A 21364-nucleotide genomic window follows, 5' to 3' on the forward strand; every position below is an offset into this window, starting at 1 on the left:
CCTGTAAGAAATCTTTCACTGTTTGTACAGATTTTGTCTTCTCTTCCATTTTCTTCAGTACCTGCTGAGCAGGAGAACCAAATAAATTGACCTTATCCATGGGAGCATCTAATAGTTTTGATTTGACATGATCCGGCAAGGCCTGTTCTTTCAACCATGCATGCCTTCTGATAACTGTGCCAGTCATGGCTGATCTAAAGGAAGCCTCCAGTGCATCATAGCCGCATTTTAAAGAATGGTTACTAACCTGCTGAATGTTATGCACCATTTCCAGAACATATTTCTTATCTAAAGATTCATCAGAGGACAGTTTCTTAGTTAACTGATCAAGCATAAACTCCTGATATTGGATCATATGAAACTGACAGTTCAAGGCCCTAGCTGACAGAGTAGCAGAGGTGTATACTTTTTTACCCCATCTCTCTAAGGACCTGGATTCCCTTTCAGAGGGGAGGGGATTTTTAACAGAGGTAGCTGCTACTGCCTTAGGCCCCTGGGAGATAGTCTCGGGATCTGCAAAAGGAGCCTTGTATAAATGGTGATGAGTGTCCGGGACCCTGTAGAACCTATCGGGCTTAGCAGGGGCTGGAGGTAAAGAATCAGGAGCAGTACAAGCATCATTAAATGCATCATCTACAACAGAAATAACTGGAGGTATAGCTAAAGGCCTATGTTGTGGTAAATGCAAAAAAGTCCTAAGCCTTTTCCTGGAGTCTGAGAAATCTTGGCCCTGCCACTGAAATTGTTCCCTCATGGCATGTAAGGTTTCCCCAAAGGAAAATTCCTCAGGTGGAGAGGCAGAAGGAATCGACTCTTCAGCATCAGAGTCTTTGTAAGGAGAATAAGGAGCCTCTGGAGGGTCTGTATTGTCTGAATCATCAGAGGAATCATCCGTGGACACTGGCTCAGGGGGCTCTGCTCTAGGTCTCTTCTCTGGAGGTGGATGAGAGGCCCTGTCTGGATGAGGTTGGGATCCCCTTATTAAAGAGATGAGATCCTCTGCCAGAGAAAGCATTTGGGAACTGGAGCTGGGCCTGAGAGAGGGGGGCTTAACAGGCACAGACTTAGTAGTTTTGGCTGCTTTAGCCCTGGCAAAAGCCTTAATGGACATGGCTGCAGGAGGCCTAGCAGCTCCACGTGCAGGGGTTGATACATCCAAGGGAATAGTGTCCGATAATTCCTGAGAAACCACAACAGCAGGTTGGATTTCAGAGGCCGATTCTACCAGGTTAGAAGAGGCCTCGGTAGAAGGCATGGATTCGGCTGGAGCAAGGACCGCTTGCTCGGTTTCGGCCGAAACCGAGACACTCGCGGTTTGCTTAACCGCGGTTTCGGCCGAAACCGCGGACCGCGAGTGTCGGTCCTTTTGCGTTTTTGGCAATTTGTGTAGTCGGAGGATCCGACGGCATAATATACGCAAAATCAGAGCCGAAAAACTGCTCAGCAAACTCCGACCGACGTCTAAGCGTCCGTCTGTTAAAAGAAGCACAGGCTAGACAAGCTGCTACGTCGTGGTCTGGGCCTAAACAAGGTAAGCAGTAAGAGTGGAAATCTTTATGAGGTATTTGTTTCCCACAAGTTAAACAGTTATTCACTTTTTCTGACATCGGCTGAGGCAAGAAAGAGTCCCCAACGGGGTACTTAGCTTTTAGAAGTCTTCGAAGTAGTATTCGGTAGTAGTAATCTCTGGATCTGACCGACCGGCACTTGCGAACAGCTTCTGCTTCGGGCGCCAAGCGGCAAGAAAGACTGAGGAAAATGGCGTCGGCTGATGCCTTTATACCCGAAGAACTGCAGCTATGACGTCGGGTGAAGTGCGACACCAGCCGAAGCCAGACCCAGACTTTGGAATCCGGCCGACCGAAGGGCTGCCTGACGACAGGACAACCCATTTGTAAGGACTGCAGATGCATCCTTGAAGGACATCTGGTGTAATAGGATGACAATTAGATAACCCTCTGGGGTTACCAGGACAGCAACCCAGGTACACAGTTCTGCACCATCTGAATACGGTCAGGCTCTGAGTCTGGAACCCCTGATACAGGATAATCCTATAGTCGAGCCTACAGGGAACAGAAGCAGGTACCACTACTGAAAAATCTGCAGGTGGGACAAGATGCATAATAATGCTAACATTCTACAGATGAAAGTCGGAGGACTTGACGGTGGCAGACACCTGCACCTAAAGGTGAATAAGTCATTAAAAATAACTCTATATTCATACTTTTTACATAAATTTCAGTCAGTCAATAAGTCAGTCACCAGTAATGATGATAGAAGGGATAAGACCATAGTATATTAACTTCAGACAGTGGCACGCACTGCCATGCTGACTATGTTAGAAGTGTTCTGCTCTAGCTGGTTACAAACCATTTGGCTTTGTTTACATTCCAAGTGTGCAGCTAGCTTGTATAAGAATGATACACTTCAAGCCTGTAGCCTGCTTGCTTATGGCCAACATACTCCAAGTTGGCTTGTTTAAGGCAAACGTAGATGCAAAAGGAAAGGAAAGGTACATCTACTGTCAGAGTAACAATGGCATTGTAAGACAACAACAGACCCAAGATTGAAACCTGAAGCACAGGACAGGAAGTAAAGAGAGGAGGAAGTGACCCCTGAGACTGACCTCTGAGTTCATCAAGATAAGCAAAAGGCAAACCAATGCAGCATAACACCTGTGATGCCACAGAAGTAACATCAAGATGTTCAAAACTGGTCAGTCATGCCAAATATCATACAAAAATCTAAAAGGACCAAGATCAAATAACAACAATGCCTTTACTGAAAGACTGTCATTGAAGCTATGGTGAAGGCTACCTCTGTACTACAGCTCAATCCAAAAAACAGAACAGAGAGGATCATTGATGCTGCTAGTACTTAATTACAAATAAAGGAAAGGTCTGAGACAGGTCTGTATTATCCAGGTCATCTGCCTTTAGATTAGCCTTCTCAAGGCCTACACTAACTAAAGCCTCCTTTAAAACTGACAAGCTTGTCTGGACCATTAATATTGAAATCTTGTATATGCTTGTGTGAGACAGGAACCATTAGGGGTAGGGTATCCATACTAAAAGTTCCTGCAAATCCTATGTCCCAGGTCAGGGGTTTTCACCTTGGGTATCAGCCATAATGAATGAGGCTGTGATAAGAAATGTGATTGGTTCTACTATAAAGTAATTAACAGTAATACCCAGCTCAAACATTAAGTCCAATGTATACCCTTGACTATGGGTAGCAGAGGTAATGACCTGAGACACCCAAAATCCCTACAAAATACAAAGGAATTATTTTACAAGAGCCACATGACTTGTCATCAACCCTGACACTACAGCCACCTAATCATGTGGACATTTTCAAGGAGACAAGGAAGTCTGTGAACTCCTGCTGGAACACCTTCACTACAGCCATAGATGCATCATCTACTACCTGATGCCATTTCCTGATCTGGGGCCCCCCTAAACTGAATAGCTAAAGAAAGACCTGTTACAATCCAGCTGGCTGGTGCTTCTAAAACTCAGGAGCCATCCAGTTCTGTTTCTGCAAGTTAAGGAGGAAAAAAGAGACAGAGACAGAAAGGACTGTTTCTGTTTTAAAGCCTACAAATTATAAGTCATACAAATCATTTCAGTACTCTGGTACTGCACTACCATTCGAATGGCATCTTCCATGTTCTCCATGCACCACCTTGTGGGTAAGGATGCTATCCATTTTTCCCCACTGTAGCTACGCTACACACCATCACACTACTTAGATGGACAGTAGATGATGAGATACTAACAGCCTGCTTCTGCACCCATGATATATTTAAAGGACTTGGCATCTCCATCACTAATGTCTTTCAGTTGAAAGGCTGCATGATGGAATGCCACAAACCCTTCATCAAACTGATTCGGCCTAGGACAGAAAGCCTAGAGAGTACTCTCATAGGTTCATAGGTAGGTACTAAGCTATTGGCCCTAGGGCCTATACAAGCCCAACTAAAAAGGTACCCAGGCTTTCGCCACCCAAGAAAATTATTTTCCTGTGCCCCTGTCAAGCAGAACCACAGAAGTGATCCCTGGGGTGAATTTTCTATTACCCATCCAATCATCAAAATTTTTCTTGAAGAGTGTTAATAAGGAGCTCTTTTTGACATAGATAGATAGTTTGTTTCAGAGTATGGGAAGTCTCTGGGACAGAAATCTATCCCTCTAGCATGTTCTGTTTATTGTGGTGACAAGGTTTAGGTCCCTAGAGCGTGTAGCTTGGAGGGATTAGGATTTCTTTAAATGGAGCGTGTCCAACAGCTCTGGATTTGACATAGCTTTGTATGTTAGGCAGAAATTGCCTCTGAGTAGGCGATATGAGACGGAGTAAAGCTGGAGTTTTTTGAGACAGTCTGCATAAGACATCTGTTTGAGGCCAGTAATCCTCTTTGTGAAGTATTTTTGCGGCCTTTCCAGTTGTTGTAGATGTCTTGTGAGGTACATACCAAAAGGGGCGTTGTATTCTATAATGGGTCTAATGAGTGATGAGTAGAGGGGAACAATGACCTCTTTTTTTCTGGATGAGAAACCTTTTGTGATGAGGTGTGCCACGTAGAAGGATTTTCTGACCACTGTGGCAATGTGATTATCAAAGGAGAGACTACTGTCCACCTGTGTCCCAAGGTCTCTTATCACACTTTCAGTGTTAAGTAGACTACCGCCTATGTGGTAGTTCATGGGTACAGGGTTTATACCAAAGGGGATGACAATGCACTTTTTGGCATTGAGCTTGAGACCAGGCATCTGTCTCAGTGAGGCCCTTTTGTAGGATGTCCACATAGTTATGAGTTTTGATTATGGCTCCTAGTTTGCAGTCATCTGTGAATTTAGTTAGCCAAAGACCATCTGTGTTAGCCTGTACTTCAGAGAAGTAGATACCAAACAGGAGAGGACCCAGGACTGAACCCTGTGGTACTCCACTTGTCACTGGTCTGAAGTCTGATTTGGAGTCTGTTACTTTCACAGTGTGGGGTCTGTCAGTAAGCCAGTTGGCAACCCATCTTGTGATATAGGGATTTATACCTAGTTTAGTGAGTTTATCTATAATTCTAGAGTGGGGGATGGTGTTGAACACCTTGGCGAGATCTAGATAGGCTGTGTGAACCACCTTACCCTCATCTATGGCTTTGGTGACTACTTCAAAGAAGTCTATCAGGTTTACAAGACATGATCTGCCTTTTACAAACCCAAACTGTGTGGGGTCCAGAGTTTGGAGATCTCCAATGTCTTTGTTTATGAGTTCCATGATGATACGTTCCATGGCCTTGCAGACCAGGCTCGTCAGGCTAATGGGGCGGTAGTTCCCGGGTCTGTTGTGGTCCCCCCTTTGTGGAGTGGGATAACCAGCACGGCGTGCCATTCAATGGGCACAAAGCCTGAGGTGAGGCTATGACTGAACATGGTACTTAGGTGGGGTGCCAGTTCATTCTGTAGTTCGTGTAGAAGGCAGCCTGGGATGTTGTCAGGTCCCATGGATGCTGTGTTCTTGGCTTTGGAGAGTGAGGTTTTTACCTGTGCAGCCATGATTACAGGAACGTTGCATTCTTCCGATATAAAGATGGGCCATTTAGGGGGTGAGAGGGGGGTAAAGTTCGCACTGAACCTATCTGCCAGGATGTTGGCAATATCAGTTGGTTCTGTATATTTAGTTTCATTGTGCTGTAACTCAGAGCAGATCTGAGTGTTGCCATTGAGATTCTTGACATAGCTATAGAATGCTTTGTGGTTATCTTTAGAATCAGTGGCAATTTTGTTTTCATAACTAGCTTTGGAGGATTTTATGAGGGACCTCAGCTTCTTACTGAGGCTGACCAGGGAGTTCCTCCAATCGTGGGATTTTACTCTTTTTTGCAACAGTTTCTTTCTTCTGTTGTAGAGTTTGTTTATGGCAGAAGACCACCAGATTGGCTTCCTTTTTTGGAGAATAACATCTTGGTTCTGTTAGGGATAGCACGATCCATGAACTTGTGTAAGTGCTTATAAAGTGCATTTAGTAGGATTCAGCAGTCATACCTCTATTGTCCATCTGCATGGGTGTCGTAAAGTTTGCCACTTCTGTCTTAAGAAGCGTGAAGTTGGCCTTGGAGAATTTTTTTACGGTTGTTTTCCTAATGGGGGGGGGGGGTGGGGATGTCTAGGGTGATTAGCTTGTGGTCGGATCTGACCAATGAGGAGCTGACCTCTGGTGTGGAACACCGGTCACCCATGTTGGTGATGAGGAGGTCTAGGATATTGCTGCCCCTGGTGGGGGTGTGGATAAGTTGATCCAAGGCATTGGAATTGATGATTTCCAGAAAACGTTGAGCAAAAGAGTTGGTACATGAGTAGTTTTCCCAGTTAATAGTAGGGTAATTGAAATCACCCATTATTAGAGTGTCGGGTTGTACCTTAACATTTTCCAGAGTTAGTTGAACTTGGATAATCTCGGATGCATTATGCTGAGCAACTAGCTTGGATGTGTGGATATCCTTAATGAATATGGACATGCCTCCACCTTTAGTGTTTCGGTCCAGGTTTGGAGGCCACAAGGTGTGGTATGAATTATAGCCTGGTAATGCAGGGGTGCTCTCTGGAGCTCTGAACCAGGTCTCTGTCACTGCACAAATGTCAATGTTCTCCATTTTAAGGAGTGCCTTGAGTGAGTGCATTTTGAGGTTTAGACTTCTAGCATTGAGCAGTATTACCCTCAGATTTTGCTTGCTTGTACCTGTTATGGTAGTGAATTTGTCATTTGAACCTTGCCTAATAAAGGCGCTATAGGGGTGGCAAGAGCCTTTGCTAGTATCCAGAATCCCAAGGGCGACAAGTACAGGCCATCTCTTGCAAAGCAGCATGGTCTGTCGATCATGTCATCCCAGGCAGACAGATACTGGATTCCCTTAGAATGACACCAGAAGCTTAGCCAATTGCTGAAGTCAATCATTTTGTCCTTGTACTGCGGTATCATTCTGGGTGATGGCAGGATGCTACTCAGGGCTAGGGTCATACCTGCCTGGGCTACAAGATTGGAGAGCTCCTCCATGTCTCTTTTCATGTAGTCCAGGGAGGTACGTCTCAGGTCATTCACACCAACATGGGCAATGACAGAGTCATATTTGTACTTGTTGTGGAGTGACCTGAGTGCGTGCGTTATGTGGTGGATCCTGGCACCTGACAGGCAGCTGAAAGCAACTTTTTCCTTGTTTAGCCTGGTGAGTGGAACATCAGTGTGCCTGACTACAGAGTCACCTATGACTAGAGTGTTGAGTACGTTATGCCTTATGTGTGTCATTTGGGTTGTGTTGGGGGGGGGGGTGGAGGTTGCTTGCATTTCTGCTTTGGAGGTCTCTGTTGTTTGGGCAGATTTGTACTGAGAGCCACCGCAAATGTAGGTGTGTGTTTTGTGCTTGTGTGTGTGTTTTTTGGTGGTGTAGGTTTTGAGGGACTATGTGATGAGTGTGGTGCAGTGCGGTGAAAGTGCTTATCTTCTCCTCTTGACTGTCTAGTCCAGTCTTTGGTGAAGAGAGCTTTGTTTCCAGTTTGGTTATGTAAGTGCATCTCTCACAGGTCGTAGTGTTGGGTGGTAGGAGGAAAGGGCTGTCTGTGTACATGAGGCAATTGCTGCATTGTCCCAAGATGCCCAGATTCATCAGGTAGACAGGAGAAAACACCGGAAGCTGACCTTTAGACATGCCTGAATAGGTGCTTATTTATTAAGTACTAAAAACTGTTTTCCTCTAGACAAGTGAGGAAAGTTGAGTGCTGTAGTAATTTGTAACTTATTTAGTGCTTACTATGAGTTCTGAACAAGTGCTGAGCTCAAAGAAACAGATCTGAATGTTAAAACTAAAAAGCTGACTAGCTGCAAGGGAAAATTTGAAGAACAGACTTTATGGCGCCAGGAATAGTTTAACCCCAGTTAAGGGGGGGTGCTTAGGAGCTCACAAACAGTCCTGGACACAGCAAATCCGTATCTGGACAAGACCTGCCACAGGAAAGGGGGGAAGCAAGCTTAGAATTTTTTTTCAGTAAAAGAAATGGAGAAAGCTGGAATAGAAGTTAATTCAACGTTAGGAATCTCAGTGGGTTGGCCTTCACAAATGTTCTCTCTTAGATTGAGAGAACTAATGACACTAGACTGGGAAGAGTGTCACAGATCAGATATACAGTATGGGCGGGCAACTGCAAATCCACCAAGTATAAGAACACACAACACTAGGGTGGGTAAGGTGTGAAAAATTACAGTTCCTAGCTGTAGCCACTAAATGAAAGGTTTAAACAGATCAAGGATCAAGCAGAAGAATGCTTTTAACTGTAAACAAACAATTATAGTAATGCACACTATTACAGTTCCTAGCTGTAGAACACAGAAACCTCAAAAAATCAAAAATGGACAGAAAAGCTCGGACAGAGCACTCACAAACAGAAAATACAACTCTCAGTATGAAAAAGCAGTTTACAGTTAAGTAATTCAGTAAACATGCAATTAGATTAATGAAACAGTATCTAGCAATGAAAAATACAGTTAAAACAGTATAAAACAGTACATAAATGCAGTGAAACAGTAAAAAAAGCTTTATAACAGTGCAAAATGTAGTAGATCAACTGTATAGCACAATTATAAGTGTTTCAGAAGTGCAGTTCAGTGAAATAAGTGTAAGAAATAACTTATCCTGCTCTTGGAATCTTAAGGAATTTCCACTTATGCAATGCAATCCAGAGCCTGAGCAATACTCATTGCAAGAATAGGTCCACAACTGAATCAAGACAAGTTTCTGTAATAAACACAGTGTCACTATAATAAAGCAAGATGGATATACTTTTTGGCTTCTTCCTGAAAGATGTGGATGGCATTTGAGTAAAATTCCTTAGCTGGATTTATAGGATAACAGGTCCCACTTACTTGCCCCAGATAAAAAGAGAGACAGGAGTTTGATTGAAACAGGACTGTAGTATTTTTATTTGTGTCATATTCTCCCATCAGAAAAGAACCATGTCCAGACCATGTAAGCCCCTAACATCAGACCCCAGTGGTGATGAGCTTAACTTAATGCCTTTATGAACACCCAGCATCCTACAAGCATGAACAGTGTCAGAAGAAGTCAGGAGGAATATATGGTCTTGAGTCCAAGAGCTGCTCCTGAAAGTGCCTTTGGCTTTTATCTGTCTGCTCTGTCTCTCTCTCTCTCATTAAGCATGTATATGAGTATTATGCCTTATTTTTAGGGGCAATTACATGAATTACCTCAGAGGTGGTCACATTCACATGCAGTCACACAACTTGCAATTAATACTGGTCAACTACTTGTGTGTCCACATCTGTTAAGTTTCTAATATAACCATGCACTTAGTGTACTGCAACAAATTCTGTCCAACATGGGATAACTTCTGGGATGTAATGGATGGGTGCCATTTGTTGCAAAGTACAGCTGTACATTAATCAGTCACTGTGTCTTTGGTCTCTCTTTTTCACTGTTTTCTAACAGACTGCTCAAATCTTCCCTCTCCCTAACCTTTCATAATGTGTTAGCATCAGCTTAATATGTTTTGAATAATAAAATAATAAAAATAAAATTACCAAAGATTCCAAAGACCACCACAAGCCATTCCATAACTATGTCAAGAATCTAAATGGCAATGCTCTGATCTACAACAGAATGGCATTAAATATACTGATCTTGAGGATATTGCCAATATCCTGGCAGATCGATTCAGTGCCAACTTCACCCCCTAAATAGCCCATCTCAATACCGGAAGATTGCCAAATTCCGGTAATAACAGCCACACAGGTAAAAAAACGCACTCTCCAAAGCTAAGAATACAGCATCCATGGGACCAGATAACATCCCAGGCTGTGTACTACATGAACTACAAAATGAAATGGCACCTCACCTAAGTGTCATGTTTAATCACACCCTCACCTCAGGCTTCATGCCCACTGAGTGGCGCACAGCTACAGTTATCCCACTCCACAAGGGGGGATCCACCCTGGATCCCGGGAACTACTGCCCCATCAGTCTGACAAGCATGATCTGCAAGGTCATTATAAACAAAGACATTGGCAACCTTAAAACACTGGACCCCACCCAGTTTGGGTTCGTGAAGGGCCGATCTTGTCTCCTGAACCTGATTTACTTCTTTGAATCAGTCTCCAGAGGCGTGGACGAGGGTAAGGCAGTCCACACAACCTATCTGGACCTCGCCAAGGACTTTGACACCATCCCCCACTCTGGAATCATAAATAAACTTACTAAGCTGGGCATTAATCCGTATGTCACTCTATGGGTTGTCAACTGGCTTACTGACAGAACCCACACTGTAAAAGTAGTTGACTCCACATCCAGCTCCAGACAAGTGGAGTACCTCAGGGTTCAGTCATGGGACCTCTCTTGTTTGGCATCTACTTCTCTGAAGTACAGGCCAACACTAAGGGACTCTGGCTAACAAAGTTTGCAGATGACTGCAAACTGGGAGCCATTATTGAATCCCCAAATGATGTCGATACTCTACAAAAGAGCCTTACAGAAACAGATGTTTGGTGCCAGAGCCATAGGCTCAAGCTCAATGCCAAGAAATGTATAGTTATCCCCTTAGGAAAAAACATGTACCCATGAATTACCACATAGGTGGCAATACACTAAACATCGAAAGTGTGATAAAAGACTTAGGGACACAGGTGGACAGTGGTCTCGCCTTCAATAACCACATTGCCACAAAAGTCAGGAAATCCCTCTATGTGGCACACCTCATCACTAAGGGCTTTTCATCCAGAAAAAAGGAGGTCATTGTCCCACTGTACACATCCCTCATTAGACTGATTATACAGTACAATGCCCCATTTGGTATGTACCTCTCAAGACATCTGCAACAACTGGAAAGGCCACAGAAATACCTCACTAAAAGAATCACAGGCCTAAAGCAGATGACCTATACTGACCACCTTAAAACCTCCAGCTATACTCTCTCGCATATCCTCTACTCCGAGGCAATCTCTGCTTAACATACAGGGCCATGTCAAACCCAGAGCTGTTGGACATGCTACACTTAAAGAAATCCCAATCCCTCAGAGCCACACGCTCCAGGGATCTAAACCTTGTCATCACAACAAAAAAAACATGCTGGAGGGATAGGTTCCTGACCCAGAGACTCCCCAGACTCTGCAACAAACTGCTCATACATGTCAAGCAGAGCACCTCTTTGGCCCTCTTCAAAAGGAACCTTGATGACTGGATGTGAGAAAGGAAATTCACCCCAGGGATCATGTCAGTCACCCTGCTAGACAGGGGTCCAGGGAAGTAAATAGTGTGGGAAGAAATAGCCAGGGAATTGTTATGGCTAGGCTTGTATAGGCCCTAGGGCCGATAGCCTAGTACCAACCTATGAACTTATGATAAAAAAAAGTTTAAGAAATGAACAAGAAAAGACAGAATTAGTCAAAAGTGACCCACTAAAAGAATATAATGGGTAAGCACCTTGTCCCCTTCTCTAACGCAGACCACCTCAAGGCCCTGTCCCTGTACTCTTTCTCTTACAGGCTGTTGAGGGGAGATCTATGCCTGGCATAAAAGGCAATGTCAGACCTCACTTTAATGGACCTCCTGCATATCTACAAAACAAACAGCACCAGAATTACCTGTTCTAAAACTTAAACCTTGCCTGTGATATAAACAGGAACTGCTAGACAGACAGGTATGTATCCCAGAGATCCATGTGAAGCACAGTTCCTCCCTTAACCAATTCAAGTATAGCTTGAACAACTGGATGGGGACCAGAAAATTCATCCATTGTTTGGTGCTCATGTCTCTAAAATTCACAGGCAGTCTGTAAATGGATCATTTCCCAGGCCCCTGCTTGTAAATGTTTCATCTCCCAAGCCCCTGCTTACATTTACCAAGGGTAACAGAACTTGTCAGAGATTTAAGATGCATAGCTAGGTTTAAAAAGGCCCTAGTGGTCATTAGCCAAGTAAATACCTATGAACCTATGAAACGTATCATATAACAATGCATGACTTCAGAAACCTGTTTTTCTAGAAAGTTGTAGTCGCTGTTCCAGTTGTTGCGTTACTGCCATTTTAAGAACATCCTTGAGGGCTGTTGCATTATCACAACTGTACTGCAGCTTCTTATGATCAATGTCATGCTTTGGAACGAAAATATTCTTTATTCCTGAACTTGGTAGTTCTGATACAGCCTAAAAAATAAATAAAAAATAAAATAGTAAACACAGTTGAATATACTTCATTTTTCAGTCCTTAATGTTTAATTCCAAAAGTGAAAAAATGTTTTCAAAAAGTTGCAGTGCCATTCTAATGAAAATTACTGTAGGTACCCATTTGTAATGACTTATTTTCTTACTAACAAAATATATATATATATATATATATATATATATATATATATATATATATATATATATTTACACAAATATGTACACTACAATTAGAGTACTGACATAAAACTGCTAAACTGTCACAATGGGTCCTTAAGCACCCTTACCACAAGAGCGCATCCACACTAGTCAACTCCAGTTATGAAGCAGGTATATGTAATATCCATTTATTATACACTGTTGTCCACAGGTGGGCAACACAGGGCTCCAGGGGCTAACAACTGTTGCATCATATCCTTTCAATTGTTAGTCTGGTCCCCAGCGAGAGTGACTTTTGTGACAGTCGTCACATTCACTACTCTACATTAACTGTACTTTCCTCCCTACATACCAAAGGCATCCTGTAGGTGAACTGCTGAACCTTCAAACTGCCCAAATACATACATGTTGCCTTAACAATACAGTGTTATTTTTAACATGTATGTTTGGGTTGATATACATTCCTAAGTCCCTAAATTCAAGAATTTATTGAACAGCAGTAATGCCCAGGCTGAGACTTTGATCAGATCTGAAGGTGCCAAAATACATATCACACCACTTTTCTGAGTTAATATTGGGTAGCCAGAAGGCAGAGACCAGAAGACAAAATAATGGAGGATGCAGAGGACGACTGTGTGCATGGTCCACAAGCATTTGCTAAAACTTTGATGGCAGAATGAGAACACAAGGAGTTTAACATGTGCATTCTGGATACAAACAGTATGGACTTATTTATATCCAAATCCAACAGCACACTTAATTATAAGTGAAGTACAACATGGTGGATTTTAAAACAAGATTTTAAGCAGCATGATGGATGAGATGGAACCTTCAGATGATATGACAGTTATGGGGTCAAATACTGTACCCAAACACTTGATTAAGTGAGGACAATGAGATGCAAGATGAGTGTTTTTTTTGTTGTGTGGAAGATAGAGATGTGTCAATTGGCAAGAAAGGTGTAGATATGAATCTACAAAAAATTACTTTGTTAATTAAAGGACAACCACACCCACAGACACAAAAAAACATGTTTATTTCATCATGGTTTGGTGTTTCCTACATTTTAACACCACTCGGACTATTTAGAGCTTTTTAGATATTTTTATACGCAATTTCTGACTCTGACCACATGGGGTCTGGCATCTTGAAATAATTCTGACTGTTTAGTCTGCCTCTAAGTATCCCAGAATGCATTGTTTGTCTCCAAAAAATTGCATCAGATCTGCCATGTTTTCCCTAAAACTCCTGTCAGTGTTTTTATCCTTTTTCAATGACTACTTCATACAAGCAGTGCAAATGCTACAGAACAGAACTGAAAAGTACATTTTATTGCTCTTTCTTCTTAGAAATGCTAACTTGATTTCTTTTGTGAAGGCTGAAATCTAGTTCTTCAAGGTATCTCTTCACACCTACCTTCCCTAGCTGTCAAAGAGCTACTGGTAATTTGACCCATTATCTGCATGTGATTGACAGCTCACAGCAGGTGACCAGACTAATGTATTGGTTTCTTGTCAGCCTTTCCTTCCTTACAGTAGGTGACTTTTTTTGTTGCACTCCGCCTGTGAAATTTAGAACCAAGCTCCATAGCACTAGGAATAATCACTATTTTGCAAAGCATCAAACTCCCACTTATTTTTCCTTCCTGTTTGGTTAAATAGCTAACAAATGATGCACTATAAACAAAATATTTCACAGACTTGCATAACAGCAACCACATGTTTTTTTTAAGTGGTAATTTAAGATTATTACTGTATTGCATACTTCTTGTAATCTGATGTAGTGTTGCCGATTAATTGTGACAGACATCTGCTTCTTATGTAAAAACATGCAATTAATGTCTACGCATGGTCATTGCAAATTTATGCTCTTAGTTTTTGCAGCTGTTACAGTGCTTCTGCCTATACTTTGTCACATATTGGTAGGGCTCTTCAGAAAAGTGAGATTATAGTTTGACATTTTTGCTAGGTTAAGAGTGGGCTGGGCAATGTGTGATGTTCACTGGTTCTTCTATACAGCATGCAAATCAGGCGGGGATTAAATCACTTTGGGGGAGGAAACGTCGTAGTAGCTAGAGGAAGAGCTCTGGCAGATGTGACATCATCATTTCAGAACCAGCTAGAGGTTTTTCAACTTGGATTTCAAAGTGAAAGCAAAACAGTATGGAAAGGTAGGAAGCCTAACAGGGAAAACAGTTGAGTGGATTAGTTTTTAAAGCTGCATAGGTGATTTTTCGAGGCTGTATCAATGAACAGGGACTAAAACAGACAGCAGGTTGAGCAATCTGTATTACCACGAAAGAAAAACTCCACTGCACTTCTGGATAATAATTTAATCCACTCGAAGGTAAAAAGCACAATAACTTCTTCTCCACAAATAATTTTCTCTAGCGCCTCGGCAAAACTTGCCTTTACAGAGTAAAAATTCCACAACACTGAATACTCACTTTAAATACATTTCAAAAGACACACCTCTACTAACAATCAAGTAATTACTCTCAATTAATTACCAATTAAGAAGACAAACTACAAGCAGTAAAAAATGTGTTTAAAAAAACATCTATACAAAAAGGAATATATACATTTTTCATGGACTTATACCAAACTTTTCCAAGAACAATCATGGTTCAGTCCATTTGGATTTAAAGTATTAAATTTTAGTATAAGACATAATTCCTTTCTCCTTAATATTTGTTTTACATAATGTTCACTACAATATACCTCATTATTAACTTTATCCAATACTGTGGCTTTTAAATTGTCAGGTTTACTATTATGATACTTATAAAAATGTACTGCTAAAGGGCTACTTTCTTTCTGATTTTTAATATCTCTAACATGTTCTTTTAACCTACAACACAACGTTCTTTTAGTTTCTCCGATATAAAATTTGCCACAAGGGCATTCTATACCATAAATAACTTGTTCTGATTTACAATTAAAAGTTCCTTTAGTTTCAAAAGCAATTCCATTAATAATTTTAAACTGTGGAACTATATACTTACATATGGTACACTTTCCACATTTTCTAGTACCTTGATGTTTCACTTGTTTATACATTAACATCCTTGGTGTTTTAAATCGACTATGTACTATGAAATCCTGAACATTCCTTCCTCTACTATAAGAGAAACTAAGCCCATTGTTGTTCAGAAATTCCAGTTCCTTTTTAAGAACATTCCAGCTGAACACTACTCGTGTCTTAACTTGTTCAGACAGTATGGAATATGTTGAAACAAAATAAACCATATCTTTTACTTCTTTCTTATTACAGTTATTACCAATACTACCATTTTTATAATTATTCTTAATTTTTTTAAGACTATATTTTAATTCACTCTCAGGATATCCTCTGTTCTTAAATTTATTATAACTTAATAGATATTCTTTCTCCCTAATGTTAGGGTTACTACATAGTCGCTTCACTCTATTAAATTCAGTGTAAGGAATAGATTTAATTACATGTGGTGGATGGTAACTAGTGCCATACAACACCGAACCTGAACCCTGGAACTTCCTATGTATTTGATGTTCTATCAATAAATTATTATGTCCTTTTAAGGTAATGTCCAAATATTGTACTGTATTACCCATTTGTAATCCATCAAATTTTATATTCATATTATTATTCTCTATTTCCATCAAAAACTGATGAATACTATCTTGCCCTCCCCTGCATACAAACAACAAATCATCAATATAACGGAAATATCCATAGACATATTTTTTTATAAAAAGAATTGGTATATATATATTTATTCTCAAATATACCCATAAATATATTGGCATAACTGGGAGCAAATGCAGCCCCCATGGCTGTACCTTGCCTTTGTCTATAGATATCTCCGTTAAACTCAAATATGTTATTGTTTAAACACATGTGTAGCAATTCTAACACATAATCAGCAACAACTGTATCACCTATACATTGCTTAACAGCCAACAGTCCATCCTCATGTTTTATGCTTGTATATAAGCTCACTACATCTATCACCACAAAATACATACTTTCTTCCCATCTTATAGTTTTTATACAATTAATAAGAGAAAATACATCCTTAACATATGATGGCAATCTATATACATATGATGCTAAATCATCAGGTTGAGCAATCTGCTTTAATATCCCGTTGTTGTCCTTTAAGAAAGCAAAAACAATGTTTCTTATGCTGCTATAGTAACACAGAGGACTGTAAATTTGCAAAATGTACCAATTGCCAAAGGATAAAGCCTGTTAAAAAAATTAAGAGAAGTAAAGGGGGGAACCAACATACAGACATGTTTGGGACAATATTATTAGTGCTTTAGACAGTAAGCCTTAAGAAGCAAGGGCTTTTATTCATATTGGTGCATTACATGCCTCTACCCAAATGAAGAAAAGCAAGTGGCTGTTTGAGGAAATTAGAAAATTTGTAACTATGACTATACTAAGAAACAAAGATAAATAAAAATATTTGAAGTTGTAGAAGAATGTTTAAGGATGTTGTATTTAAAGTAAGAAAAAGAGAGATTATGCTTTAAAGAGGGATAACACTAAGACTGAAATTGACTACATATCATTATTTGGAAGGTATGCAGAAAGTTAGATCAGAAAAATGTGAAGTTCATTTGTTTTATCATTGTGCTGTAATATCTAAATTATCTACTACTGAGGAGGCAATAAATGAGACAGTAGCGTAGCTAGGGTGTGGCAAGTGGGGCAAATGCCCCCGGCACAAAGTGTTGGGGGACACGATCAGTGGATCCTGATCTCTAATGCAATACTGCATTTGTGGTTAAACTTCATGCTCTAGCACTGTGTGTGTGGTCTAGCTTGCTACAGTTCAAAAGTAAAAAAGGAAAAAAAAGAAGTCTTTGCTGTAGTGTTCCATGCAGTCAGGGCATAAATTGTAGCATCTGTTTGCTACATTTCCAGCAAGCAGTTTGCTACAGTTTATAAGAAGGATTTTTTAAACTAACACCAGAGTACCATAGCACTCTGTGCAGGCATGGTATAAACTATTTATCTGTAAAAGTCTAGGAATTCTTAAATGGAAACATGTTACATCCAGGTGACATCTGGCACCAGTCCTTCAGAGAAGTCCATAATAGTATTCACAAGGGTGTATCTGTTATTGAAAGTTTAGAAATTCTCAAATGGAAACCTGCTATGCCCAGATGACCTCTGGCACCAGTCCCTCAGTCTGAGGAAGAACTATGGTTTGTTGACAGGTACTGAGGTGGGGAAGTAATACAAACCAGGAGCCACTGATCCTTCTACAGAAAACACGTTTCCATGAGGAAAGAAGCCTACAGGCTGCAGTTTCTACTTTTTACTCTGAGTCCTTTCTTTTCAGTTTTCAGCTGTAATATCTAAATTATCTACTACTGAGGATGTAATAAATGAGACAGAAACTGTTGCAAAAGACAGTAAAATCCCATGATTGGAGGAGCCCCCAAAGCTAGCTACAAAAACAAAATCATCACTGATTCTAAGGACAACAACAAAGCATTCTATAGCTATGTCATGAATCTTAACGGCAACACCCAGATCTGCTCTGAGTTACACCACAACGGCACGAAAATTACAGAACCAATTGATATTGCCAACATCCTGACAAATAGGTTCAGTGCTAACTTTACCCACCTCCCACTCCCTAAAGGGCCCATATCTATACAGGAAGAATGTAGAGTCCCTGTAATCACAACTACGCAAGTAAAAGCTGCACTCTTTAAAGCCAAAAACACAGCATCCATGGGACTGGACAACATCCCAGGCTGCATTTTACATGAACTTCAGAACGAACTGGCTCCCCACTTAAGCACCATGTTCAATCATAGCCTCACATCAGGCTTTGTGCCCACTGAATGACGAACAGCAACAGTTATCCCACTCCACAAAGGAGGAGCCACCACTGATCCCAGGAACTATCGCCCTATTAGCCTGACGAGCCTGGTCTGCAAGGCTATGGAACGTATCATCATGGAACTCAAACAAAGACATTGGTAAACTCCAAACTCTGGACCCCACCCAATAAGGGTTTGTGAAAGGCAGATCATGCCTCCTGAAACTGATCGACTTCTTTGAGGGAGTCACCAAAGAGGCAAACAAGGGTAAGGTGGTTCACACAGCCTATCTTGACCTCGCCAAGACTTTCAACACCATCCCCCATTCTGGAATTATAGCTAAACTCACTAAACTAGGTATAAATCCCTATGTCAAAAGATGGGTTGCCAACTGACTCACTGACAGAACCCACACTGTAAAAGTTGCAGACTCCAAATCTGACTTCAAACCAGTGACAAGTGGAGTACCACAGGGTTCAGTCTGGGGACCTCTCCTGCCTGGTATCTATTTCTCTGAAGTACAGGCTAACACAGAAAGCCTCTGGCTAATGAAGTTCACAGATGACTGCAAACTAGGAGCCATAGTCGAGTCCGCAAATGATGTGGACATCCTACAGAAGGGCTTCACTGAGACAGATGCCTGGTATCAGAGCTATGGCCTCAAGCTCAATGCCAAAAAGTGCACTGCAATCCCCTTTGGTAAAAACTCTCTACCTGTGAACTACCACATAGGCAGCAGTCTACTTAACACCAAATGTGTGATAACAGACCTTGGGACCCAGGTGGATAGTAGTCTCTCCTTTGATAATCACATCGCCACAGTAGTCAGGAAGTCCTTCTATGTGACACACCTCATCACAAAAGGGTTCTCATCCAGGAAAAAAGAGGTCTTTGTTCCCCTCTACTCGACACTCATCAGACCCATTATAGAGTACAACGTCCCTTTTGGAATGTACCTCACAAGACACCTGCAGCAGCTGGAAAGTGCACAGAAGTATCTCACAAAGAGGATTACTGGCCTCAAACAGATGCCCTACACGGACCGTCTCAAAAAACTCCAGCTTTACTCGATAGCATATTGCCTATTCCGTGGTGATCTCTGCCTAACATACAAAGCTATGGCAAACCCAGAGCTGTTGGACATGCTATACCTAAAGAAATCCTCATCCCTCCAAGCTACATGCTCTAGGGACCTAAACCAAGTCACCGCAATAAAGAGGACATGCTGGAGGGATAGATTTCTGTCCCAGAGACTTCCCATACTCTGGAACAAGTTACCCATCTATGTCAAGCAAAGTTCCTCATTAGCACTCTTTAAGAAAAATCTTGATGAGTGGATGGGAAATAGGATATACACCCCGGGGATCACTTCTGTGGCTGTGCACCACAGTGGCACAGGAAAATAACTTTCTTGAGTGGTGTAAGCCAGGAAACATTGTTGGCTAGGCTTACTTAGGCCCTTGGGCCGATAGCCTAGTACCTACCTATAAACCTAAAGTGTTGCATACTCTGGCACTGCCATCCTTGGAGTAAGTTATTACATTATAGTTAATAGGTTCAGAGGTAATTCTAGGCTAATGACAACTAGGGTGCTTATAAGCCTAGCCAAGAATCCCAAATGTATCCTGCAATGTTTTTAGCCTTAGACCTGTGAAAGCAGCCATCCAAGACTGAAGATCTATGTGCCTTCTCAGTACTAATCTATTCCGTTGGGAAGACAACCAGCAATGAGGGTTATAATGACTGCTAGGAACAGGCAAACAAGGTTGGGGTGATGAAGAACCCTTACACATTCTGAAGATTGAATGAGTTTATCTTGTAAATACTAGAGAGAATGCTGTCATTCACTTGGTCACAGAAAAATCTCAGGACACTAATGAATCTTTAAGGGAAGTCAAACCTTATAAATACTTTGCAAAATGAAACTTTTATCTGGTAATTAAAAACACATACATAACATATTTATTAAAACACAATTATTTATTTATGTCACTATTTATACATACTCAACTATTATATTATATTATATCATATTACATTTAGTATTTTTTAAACAAATTTTTTTAAACAAAAATATTTATATACACATATTTTTACATACACTCGTATATAGAATATTATCATCTTAACACCGACACTTTGTTCTATGAGTATAAGAGGTACACATATTATAATTGTATCAAAATATGTGTACATATTAGGTTATGGTTTTGTTATAATTCCATACATTAACTATATTGTTATGTTTTTTATAGATTTTATATTCAAAATACCAAATATATGGTACTGTGAAGCTGGGAGGTATTTTAAGAAGATTGTTCCTTTATTTTAATTTATTTTGTCTTCTTTTCACCACATATTTTTGAATTATATAAGAACATAGTAGATACAAGTGGTTTTGAAACCTGTGTAACACACCACGCTACACCCTTAAGGGCTTCAGAACATTTTTTAATAGTTTAATTATGTCATTGTGATTAATGTAATTGTGATTAATTAGTTAATTATTTTATTTATGTGTATATAAAAGCAGCGCTTTTTCTTGTGTTAATTGATTCTGAAGAGGTCTCCAGGGTGGAGACGAAAGCGCTTAATCCTTGCTGCTCGTACTTGTTGTGGATGTAATAAAGCTTTTTGAGTATATTTTGCCATAGAGTCGGATGATTACTTTTCCACCATCGGATTTCCTGTTGGATCTGCTTGCTGTTTTTGTATTGTGTGGTCCTTTGGCTGGTATTCTGGTTCCTGGTTTTTCAGCTGGCGGATCAAGGTATCTTTTGAGTGGATTCAGTAACTCCTATTGACTGGCGGTTATTGGTGCAACTTTCAGACCGGTTACTGTGACCGGAGGGTATTATCGTAGTACCGTGAGTGGTACGTTTTGCAGTTGGTGTATTTCCTGTGTGGTTTCCGTGCCTCTTGGTTCAAGATTTACGTCTGGGTTCTGTTTGTTGGAGAGAATCGTTGTTTTTTGGAGTATCGGTTACAGTGGAGGAATTTCTACATTGACTTGAGTCACTTACATTAACAGGTACTGGTTTATAGTTCTGGTTGCTCGTGCGGGTTCTTAAAGTACCCTATTAACTGACATTACAAAACTGCCGCTATCCTGTTTACAGTTTTTTCGTTGGACTGAGTTCATTTTCTAACGTCCTTTGCAATACG

The 21364-nt window shown here is 40.8% G+C and overlaps 1 protein-coding gene across 3 annotated transcripts in view; it reads right to left on the reverse strand.

The window, feature by feature from the left end:
- LOC122817246 (E3 ubiquitin/ISG15 ligase TRIM25-like) overlaps window positions 1-21364 on the reverse strand; it is a 1463860-nt gene that overhangs the window by 752899 nt on the left and 689597 nt on the right. For all 3 annotated transcript variants that reach the window (XM_044090466.1, XM_044090465.1, XM_044090464.1), the window contains exon 4: window positions 12026-12197. In XM_044090466.1, the coding sequence (XP_043946401.1) occupies window positions 12026-12197 (172 nt within the window). The remainder of the gene's footprint in view (window positions 1-12025; window positions 12198-21364) is intronic.

The sequence above is a fragment of the Protopterus annectens genome, chromosome 12.part0, assembly GCF_019279795.1.
Source record: "Protopterus annectens isolate FY-2018-M chromosome 12.part0, PAN1.0, whole genome shotgun sequence".
Lineage (NCBI taxonomy): Eukaryota > Metazoa > Chordata > Ceratodontiformes > Protopteridae > Protopterus > Protopterus annectens.